Source organism: Temnothorax longispinosus, chromosome 8 (assembly GCF_030848805.1).
Source record: "Temnothorax longispinosus isolate EJ_2023e chromosome 8, Tlon_JGU_v1, whole genome shotgun sequence".
Taxonomy (NCBI): domain Eukaryota; kingdom Metazoa; phylum Arthropoda; class Insecta; order Hymenoptera; family Formicidae; genus Temnothorax; species Temnothorax longispinosus.
This window is the reverse complement of record NC_092365.1, coordinates 18,181,301-18,191,590: the sequence shown is the minus strand read 5'-3', so window position 1 is coordinate 18,191,590 and position 10,290 is coordinate 18,181,301. Positions and strand designations below refer to the sequence as shown.

The 10,290-nt window shown below is 32.9% G+C and overlaps 3 protein-coding genes and 1 long non-coding RNA gene across 5 annotated transcripts; 2 read left to right on the top strand and 2 right to left on the bottom strand.

Annotated features, from left to right (window-relative positions):
* Nucleotides 1-6: 6 nt before the first annotated feature.
* Nucleotides 7-3,426, top strand: LOC139817350 (uncharacterized). Its single transcript, XR_011733210.1, has 2 exons — nt 7-872; nt 1,000-3,426. It is a non-coding gene; the product is annotated as an uncharacterized lncRNA (long non-coding RNA).
* On the bottom strand, nt 3,400-4,325 carry LOC139817349 (cytochrome c oxidase assembly factor 5). The gene is made up of 3 exons (XM_071785352.1): nt 4,183-4,325; nt 3,778-3,879; nt 3,400-3,647 (listed from the first exon to the last, which is right to left on the bottom strand). Exons 1-3 carry the CDS (start codon nt 4,288-4,290, stop codon nt 3,606-3,608), a joined length of 252 nt encoding a protein of 83 aa, XP_071641453.1. The 5' UTR covers nt 4,291-4,325; the 3' UTR covers nt 3,400-3,605.
* Nucleotides 4,326-4,378: 53 nt separating this feature from the next.
* LOC139817347 (lysM and putative peptidoglycan-binding domain-containing protein 3) lies at nt 4,379-6,810 on the top strand. Of its 2 annotated transcripts, none has more exons than XM_071785350.1 (3): nt 4,379-4,575; nt 4,824-5,025; nt 5,189-6,810. In XM_071785350.1, exons 1-3 carry the CDS (start codon nt 4,526-4,528, stop codon nt 5,642-5,644), a joined length of 708 nt encoding a protein of 235 aa, XP_071641451.1. In that variant the 5' UTR covers nt 4,379-4,525; the 3' UTR covers nt 5,645-6,810. The 2 variants fall into 2 exon arrangements, with proteins under 2 accessions (XP_071641451.1, XP_071641450.1); XM_071785349.1 differs by having other exon boundaries at nt 5,120-6,810.
* A 282-nt stretch (nt 6,811-7,092) lies between these two features.
* On the bottom strand, nt 7,093-8,894 carry Rps11 (ribosomal protein S11). Its single transcript, XM_071785351.1, has 5 exons — nt 8,861-8,894; nt 8,469-8,594; nt 7,798-8,003; nt 7,445-7,589; nt 7,093-7,233 (listed from the first exon to the last, which is right to left on the bottom strand). Exons 1-4 carry the CDS (start codon nt 8,870-8,872, stop codon nt 7,466-7,468), a joined length of 468 nt encoding a protein of 155 aa, XP_071641452.1. The 5' UTR covers nt 8,873-8,894; the 3' UTR covers nt 7,093-7,233; nt 7,445-7,465.
* Nucleotides 8,895-10,290: the final 1,396 nt, after the last annotated feature.

The following is a 10,290-nucleotide window of genomic DNA, read 5'->3' as shown; positions in this document are numbered from 1 at the left end:
TTATTTCATTTCAAAAGAGTTATTAACATATCTAATAATGCTCATCTAAAAAGTAAAATTTCCCTCCGTTTTGGCCGAAAAAATATTTGTATAAATTTATCATTATTTTCTTCTTTACCTGATTTAATATATAATGTTTGTATAAAAGAGAAATAGAAAGAAAGAGAATTTAATAAATTAATGATTATAATTTTAATACGGAAATGTGATTAAAACGTCGCAAAGTGTAGTGTTTTAATCTCAATAATAAATAATCTTGATTTATTAAAATTACACATTTTATTTTTCTCGAGACTAAAAAATTGAATTTAATTAATCTGAAGAATCTGCTATTAAAATATCGAGACAATAAATAAATAATTTATTAATATAAAAAACATTCTATTAAAAATTAATATTTTATAAGATCATTATCAAGATATTCTGTATTTTCTATCAATTTATATATACAAATATTATATATAAATATGAATAATTGTACGCATAAAAGCAATTATTTGTTGTTTTATTCTGTGGTAATATATCAAAGCATTTATCACATGTATGTCTAGCTTTTGTCGTACGTATTGCAGGTGCGCGAATGATGTATCGATACCTGCCGAAATCGGTGGGCCTCAGACGTATTACCTTGCACAAATCGATGTCGCAGGGCGATAAAATGTATCTGTTGATCTGCGAGTGCTCGCAGCTGCAAGACAATCTATCCGCTGCAGCAATACTTCTACCGGCACTTCGTGCACGCCTATGCGGATACATCGGGCTTTACAGACCCTCCGTGTGCTTCTGATTCCTCACCCGGCTGGTAGAGTCTGCGGGGAGCATCCTTTCGAATTGCATTACGTATAACTCTGCAGAAAAATCCGAGCGAAACGGTATATCAAATTTCAGTGCTTTACTGCCACGATTTTATTTGTAACTTTATATACCGACACCGATACTAAACATCACTAAATGTCAATCAGCATTTCTATTTTTAATCAAGATTTATTTCGATTGCAGGAACATAACTAATGCCATAATGGGAGACAAAATGCGATACTGATTTGCAGGAACCGAAGAATATATCGTCGCAAACGCCGTTAACGAACGAGGCACTGTGATTTCTTATCTACCTATTATAAGGGGCGCAACTTCGTATACGCTTTAGACGAGTCTCGTCGATGATCGACGAAACGGCTTGCATGCTCGATTAGATATGCAACTGGACCTATTTGTATTTTTCGACTTTACTATCTCGTTCATTACGCAAGCGAGCATTGCCTAAATAGGGTCACCGAACGAAACGGAACTGAAATGTATACAGAACGAATAGCAATAAAAATTGATAAGCTACAAAAAGTACTATGTAACATATACATAATATAAAATAATATAAAACGGGTGTTCAATCCATCTCGTACAGATGGAAGCGGTAAGGATCCTCGATATTTAATTTCCTGGGAGATGGGAATATATGGGAACATTCCATGCGCCGACATGGAAGAGATATGTGTTGCTGATTAGAGACGTTTGGTTATCCTATGGGCATCGCAATATACACAAGCATAACGATATACGCAACATACTTTTATTACTATTGATAACTATCGAATAATCGCTAATTACATATCATACTCGATAAACTGTGATATTTGAACCAGCGGCGTATATATCACAATGGGAAACTCCTCTTGAAACCTCTATTCTTGAAAAAAATGCTACTCTCGAAATCAATTTAGGTGACTTAGGCACAAGGTAGTGGAACTTCGAAGGCCAACGTGGTAGAATCCTTTCGCGTAACTTCAAGTCTTTTATCGATTATCTTCAGATTTGATATTATATATCCGTATTTACACGGATTTTATGCTCGCGAAATTCGATCGTGGATAAATTACATTCCTAGAAATTTCAACAGAATATATTTTATTTCCAACTATATATTATACTCGCTCTCTCCCGCTCTTTTTCCATTTCCTAAAACAAAACAATTTGTTATAAATCTTATTTCGCAAATGGTAATTTTATCGTCTCTGAAAAAATAGACAAATAAAGTATAAAATATATGCAAGTATATTTACTATTTATATTTTATATAATTTAATAATCGTTTTCTTGGTATCTTCATTATTTTTTCTTACAAGAGTGTTAGCTAGAAATACATGTAATCATAATTTATTTGAATTCATAACTCTATTTAACGTAATAAATTCATAAATTTGAGTTTTGTTCACATATAATCTAAAAATTCTTTCCATATATATGGGAGAGAGATGAGAATAGAACGGCATGCGCGGGAAAAGCTTGCAAGTCCCATTTTTAGGTGCCTATAGCCATTTTAGAGAGTGAAAGAGTAGCGTGAGTTGGCATTGTAGTACAAAAAAAATTATATAGCCAATATACGCTTGTTGCATACAGACAATAGATAGGGCGATTACGCAGGCGTGATCGTCATCGGTAGATTTGTAATAAAATATCAAATATACCTATACGTAACGGCGTACCTTATCATACGCCCGAATTGTATACTCGCTGAACACAAAGTGGAACAAAATGCTCTTAATTTAATAACAAAGAAAAGAAAAAACTTAGAAAATTTCGCAATTTTACTGTGATCATACGCGTATCATGTTCGATACACGCATCCGTGTGTGCGATTCAGCGCGACAAACAAGCGCAATACTGTATTTAAATGTAAAATATGATAAATGCCACAATTAGCCAATATTGTCCAGTCTATGATATATACAGCATCAGAAAGGTAAACAGTGATTATAATTAAAATGTGTCAATAAAATATTTAGCTATTGCATTCTTTTTTCTCTCATTATACAACTGTACTGAAATATATTTTGATTCTACATAGAATTTTGCACATGTATAGGGAAATTTCAATGTGATATTATTTTAAAGAAGACTGGACACTACATCAACCCTTTCAGTAAAAAATTAAATACAAGAGATTTAAAATCTTTTGCCTGATTTAAATTCATTTAATCATAAAAATACTTTTCTTTTTCTGTCATTTTTTATTAATTATATATGCAGTTTTACTGTTTTCCATCACAAAACTGAAAGAAAATTAATACGGAATATTTATAAAGTTAATAAAAATTTATGTTTGATTTGTGGTACTGAAAGAGAGTACTAAAAGGGTTAATATACGATCGCTTTTGTTCCTCGAGAAAAGAAACCTTAGCCTATAAAAAAACCTTTGCTCTACATAGAGGATTATACCTCTTTAAAGTAACAATCGTACAAAGCATCATATTTCTCCAGTTAAACCTGCAGCAGATCATTTCACAAGAGAATAAGAATTTCTTTGGATATTGAACCAGGATATGTACAAGTAAATGTGATGAATTTGTATGATACGTTGTTACTTCGCAAGTATAATAGATTTATTAAATCGTGTACAACGAATAACAATAAATTACTTCTAACATTAAATGGATTTATTTACCTTATCAATAAAATACATTTACATCTTCCTCTTCCATAAATTCTCTTTGTTATATACACAGATCCTCACAAAGCCTCTGATAGAAAAAGGATAAAATTTTCTATGGATACATAAATTATGTAGTTATATTGTAATTATATATCACACAAAGTATTTATTTCGACGTTTAATATCCTTTTGGGCCTCTAAACCGTCGTCTACCGTCAATCTGTGAGAGAATAAAAAAAAGAAAATAAACTATATTAATATATATGTGCTATGACTTCTCCGGAGAAAAGAGGTGTGTATCTTCTCTTCCTAATAATTAGAATTTGATACGCAAATCCATTTATACTTACTATAGAATGCTTACACTCAAAGAATGTGTTGCGCAAGGCAAAGCATTCATCGGGAACTGTACCATCATGTGACCTAAGGCATTCTCTGGGAGTACGCTTGAACTGTAAAGTATAAAATGGTTTTTTAAACAAAGAAAAGAGAGAAAAATGTGCTTTTATACAATCTTCTTATATTACAAGGCCAGGTTGGTTTGGAGACCGGGATTGGAAGCTCTGGATATGATTGAATCTGTATTGATATAGTATCGACATTCACACGAAAAATGTAAAAAAGAATGGGGAGATATATGATTTATGATTTTTACATATTATTTTTCACGAAGCACGTACATGTAATGAATGCAAGAAAGTACGCCGCTAGGTTACGGCAGCATTATAGGTTATAGTGGTGTCGCGTTTACTTACGATTTTACAACAATCGCTTTCGAGTAGACATATTTTGAGATCGGCGCGAATGTTCGCGCACCGAGATTTGTCTTTCAACGTTTCGCCTTCTTCCTCGAATTGCATCATCTTGACGGACTCGATTTACACGGTTGCCGAAAATGCGCCGTGCGTCCGCTCATATCTCCCGCAAGGCAAGATGCCTGATCTAACCTAACCTAACTCGACTCCTGACTTTTGCTCTATGCTTCGTAAATACACGTCCATCTGTCAACTCTAACAGCATACTTCCTGAATATTCACATGCGTATGCGAACGAACATTCTCGTTGGAAGAGTGAAATTATTCTAAGCATGATCGCATTATGCCGCAGAAATTGGTGAATTCGATGTTCGAGGAACAGAAAACTGTTAGGTAATTTTCGAGGTTATCCATCCGATTACAATTTTGGCTCACCATTACTTGTAATATTTCTATAATCTTCTTGCAACATAAGATTATGAGCAAGTAATTACATGTACAATAAATTTGCAAATTTAATTAATTGCAATCAATAGTCCTTATGGAAAACGTTTGTCTTTTGTAAAAAGTTCATAAGCATTTTATTGTATCAAGTATGATATAAAAAAATAGTCCTTTTTAATAAATAAAATTGAACTTAGGCAGACGATCCATCTGCGTGGAAGAGAAAGTTCTCCGCATTATGTATTTTTACACTCGGACGACGAAAGTAGCACAGATGAGGATAATATCTCTTTACGGGCTATCAAACGACCTATATCGTTGCGTAAAATTCAGGTGATCAACGTGCAAATAAAACCTGAGGATACTCTGCAAGCATTGGCTCTTCGATACAGATGTACAGTGAGTAGAAAAATGTGACATACATGTGGCATAAAGATATGCATTCATATCTTTATGCTTGCTTTTATTCATAATTTGCATCGCACAATTTTAGATATCTGAATTGAAACGAATTAATAAAATCGACAAAGAGAATGAAATATATGCTAAGCCTTATATTAAGGTTCCCGTGCAACCATTCTCTATTTTAACTGAGGCGTCGCCTGAAAGTCAAAGCAATAATGCCACCACCACGTCTGAGCAATGTCAAGAGGAAGTACCGGCAAGAGTGGAAGAGCAGTTGATAGACCTGGGCGCATCGACGAGCACAGAATCCTCGAACGCAGAAATTAATACCATCATATTAAATTCGGTATGCGAACCTTTATCGTCCTACAACAGTGCCAATATCCCTGAGATTCCACACAGCGAGCATGATGCGTTACTTGGCGATACCGAAAATACAGAGGTAGCTGAAACCTGTGAGACAGATATGTTTAAATGTTCCGGCGATAATTGGGGGTTGTCCTGGACGCAACTGCTTGTATTCTCATTACTATTAAGTTTTGCAGGACCTATCATATATATACTTTATATAGCGGAATACTCAGTTAAAACGAATGTAACTGTAAGTAATTGATATTTCGTGTGAAGATACATATATATTAGAATAGAAAGTCATAGGATAAGAATATATATTTTGCATATAGATATATATAATTTCTATAACATAAGTTAAATAAGAAACTGATTTTTTACACGATTTTCTAATTATCTCATAAATGTATAATTATCTTCTTATTCATGTTATATGTATTACATAAATCTAAAAAAAAAAACGTTTTACTAGTAACTGGAGCTACAAATTTGTAGTTATATTTATCTTTATATCAAGATTATATTTTCTTATCCTATTTTTATATCGTAATAATAATAGTTCGAAGTCTCAGAACTGTTTGTATTGAGTGAGATCTTTTTATTAAAGCTATAATTATTATTAAATTGATAATAAATTCTAATATAATATTTTTGAAGTAAAATACATTAGAATAATATTATCTATATACTTTTCATCTAGAAAAGTTATTATTGTTATGCTATACCAAATGTAATTGTGATAAATTTTTAACAAAACTGATTTAATAAAAATACGACTGGATACTATTAATGGAAAACAGTATAAAATATTCAAAACAATAGAAAATATTCAAAAATATAGGATAAATATCTAAAGAAACGTTGGTGCCTTTAGAACTTGAACTCTAGTTGATATAAATACTACAAAATAAATTTGTCACATATATATACTTTTATGATTGAAAATATAAAAAAATTTTAATATTACAGATTAATTGAGTAATACATATTAAACTTCATCGGACGTTTATTTCAAAATTCAAATCTGATGTTAGGGTCAATTTGACTTTGAATAAACTTATACAGCCTTTTCAAACGCTAGCACTAACTATCCATTACTTTGAAAATATCCATTTTTAACAGAGCCAGGAGCCAAAGATAAAGTTAATTACAGGGGAAAAAAGTTACAAAAAAAAAATTGACATTAACGTCCGAAGAGGGTTAATATAGTTATGTACTATATAATTACATGAAATATATTTGTTATGTATCAAACTATAAGATTAAATCTCTATCATTTCTATCTTAACACAAATGTGACATGTTAATCTTCTCTCTAAAAATTAAACATTTTTACAATTTACGACAATAATTACTAAACTATATGTAAATTATTTTTATGTATTAAATACTTGTTGAAAATTGCTGAAATATATTTTTAAAAATTGAGTAATATGTTATTTAATAATTTTTAATTTTATCGTTTGCGACATATGTATAGTGTATAGTAATTAGAAAAATTAATTCTTTTGATTATTGGGTTTTTCAATAATTCAATTTATGTGGTACAATATTCATCAAGCATGCAAATTACTTTTAAGAAAATATCTAATCAACATAATATATATCGAGAGAATGATATATGAACATACAGATACATTTTGAACTAAATTATGCCTAGAAATATGGAATTACGTATTATTAAAACAATTAAATCACACATGATTCCAATATTTTTATAGAAATTTTATTTTTGTTATTTTGCCAGATTTCGAATATGAGAATCACAATACAGGGTCGTATAAATACGTTTGGTTGTAAAGTTTTGCAATCTTTTCCTTACCTCATTCTTGAAATCTGCCAAAATGTATTCTGTAATAATTAAAACAACAATATACATAAGACATCTTTATAAATTTTACATTAAAAATTTGAATGCAAAAATATTCAGTGTGAGAAAATATACATTCTTCAGTATATCTTCAGAAGACCGTCGTAATCTTTATCATCATTTGAGTTCAATTTTAATGTAATTATATTAGCAAAATAATAGTGATAAAAAGTACTAGTAAACGAATGTTACCATTGCTGGAAAGCTAGATGTTTAGAACTTCTTGAAGCTTTTCTTTGATCCTGTTCCTTTCGAAACCTTCAATACATTAAATCTTACTGTCTTGCTCAGAGGTCTGCATTCTCCAATGGTGACTACATCACCAATTTCAACATCCCTGGAATACAATATAAAGTTCATAAATATTAATGATAACTAATTGCTAACTCTCTTCTTAATACTATTATTTTGTAAATCAGATATATAATGAATCATCAAAACATTTGTCAGTAGACCATCGTGATATGAATTATCATCATACAAATAAAAATTAAAATAATTTTAATAATTCTAGAATAAATAAAATTCTCTCATTGCTTGTGTACCTGAAACAAGGACTAAGATGGACACTCATATTCCGATGACGCTTCTCAAAACGGTTGTACTTTCTAATATAATGCAAATAATCCCTGCGTATAACTATAGTACGTTGCATCTTCATCTTTTGTACGACGCCAGTAAGGATACGTCCTCTAATCGATACATTGCCAGTGAATGGACACTTCTTATCGATGTAAGTTCCTTCGAGAGCCTACAAAAATTAAACCAGCAAAATATATAAGACATCTCGTATACCTTTTACTAATAAAAAAGAATTAAATGTAAAAAATGTTCAGTGTGTGAGAATATAGAATCTTCAATCGAAAAATATATTGTCAGAAGACCGTCGTTGTTATCATCATTTAATACCTTAATCATATTCAAAGTAACGATAATTATATCAAGAACAAGGCATAAAATTACATGAACTAATCCTTAGTAATGCATTTTAATTAACTCTACCTCTAACTCCACATATCTTATTTATTAAATTACCTATTGTAATAAAATAAATATATCTTGTCTAATAAATTATATCCTATTTACACATGTTTCATAACCTTAATCTCGATACGCATCTCGCCGACTTATCAATACTCATCTTATGCACGAATGTAAATTAACTTAATAATACACGAATTTATTCATCAGAAGAATAGAGGGTACTGGAACTTACTTCACGAGGCGTCTTGAAACCGAGCCCGACGTTGCGGCTGTATCTCATGGGCTTCCTGCGCTTCGGGCCCAGACCTTTCTTGCGGTTAAGAAAGATCGTGGGTTGCTTCTGAAACGCGCGCTCGCTCTGTAACAAACAAAATCGTATTACGCATCTTTATTAGATACACTCCTCCGTATTCGGATCTCGGCACACGCGGGCGACCTAACCACGTGTTACGCCAACGAACTCTAACCACTCGAACCACTTCAACCATCTCGATCTACGTTCTTATTTTTCGCGTGCGATTACCCGTGACGCTACTCATCGCGAGAGAATGGCACATTTCACAGAATAATGCCGTAATGCGTGAGGAAATATACTTATTTATGATCGCGGCGTCGAGCACATACCTGATCAGCCATTTTAATCGTCTGAAAGATCGACGCAAACCGGAAGAGCGGACAGCGCGCTTCAGCAGCATAATTGCAAAATAGCCAACACAAGAAATATGTACCCAGTGCTACCCACTACTTCTTTAAGGCTCAGTCACAACCTTAATAGAGTGCGCGTGCGCGAGCGAGCTGAAAAAGCGATATAGAAATAGAAAGAGAAAGCTGCGCAGAATAGAAAGAGAAAGCTGCGCATGGGCCCCTTCTGTCTTTGTTTTGCATGCACGCGTAGACAAAGACAGAAAGGGCCTATATGCAGCGTTCTTTTTCCATTCCTATATCGCAGCCTCTTACGTGCTAGCATATGACTCGCGCACTCTATTCTTATATCTCTATGGTCACAACACAATGAGAAAAATAAGGAATAAGATAAAGGAATATAAGGAATAAGGGTTCAGTCACAATGAGAAAAATAAGGAATAAGATAAAGGAATAAGGAATAAGGCATGTTGCATCTCACTTTAATGTACGTGTACAGAAGTGAGATGCGAAATTCCTATATTCCTTATTCCTTTAGCTTATTCCTTATTCTTCTCATTGTGACTGAGCCTTAAAGGAATGTCGCATCTCACTTCAGTACACGTATATTAAAGTGAGATGCAACATGCCTTATTCCTTACTCGTAGGCTGAGTTTCCACTGAGCGCGTCACGCGTCGCGTCGTCCGAGTTGAACCAATCAAAACATTCCATTTCGATCCCGTCACAAGAATGTAATGAAATGGGATGTTTTGATTGGTTAACTTGTCAGCCTTAGGCTGAGTTTCCACTGAGCGCGTCACGCGTCGCGTCGTCACAAGTTAACCAATCAAAACATCCCATTTCATTACATTCTTGTGACGGGATCGAAATGGGATGTTTTGATTGGTTCAACTCGGACGACGCGACGCGTGACGCGCTCAGTGGAAACTCAGCCATATTCCTTATTTTTCTCATTGTGACTGAGCCTTTAAGCCTTATGTATATGTTATAGTCAAAGCCCGAAACGCAGGTATTCCTAGGATTGACTAGCCAATCCTGGGGAACGACCAAGCGTCTTGGTCAAAGCCCGAAATAAGTTTTGCGTTTCGGCTTTTGACTAGTCAATCCTAGAAATAACTAATACGGCTGGTTAAAGTTAGAAACTAAAGAAAAGTCACTTCGGCATTTGACTAGTCAATCCTAGGAATAACTAATACGGCTGGTCAAAGTTAGAAACTAAAGAAAAATCACTTCGGACTTTGACCAGTCAATCCTAGGTGTGGCTTAATTCGGACTGTGTGACTGTTAACAAATAAAATCAAGATTTTTTTTACTAAATTAAGTTTTTATTGTTAACATATTGTAGCTTTTTATTTAGTCGGGGGTCATTGTTTGTTAAAAAGTTATTATCAAAAAAAGTTTAGAAAATATA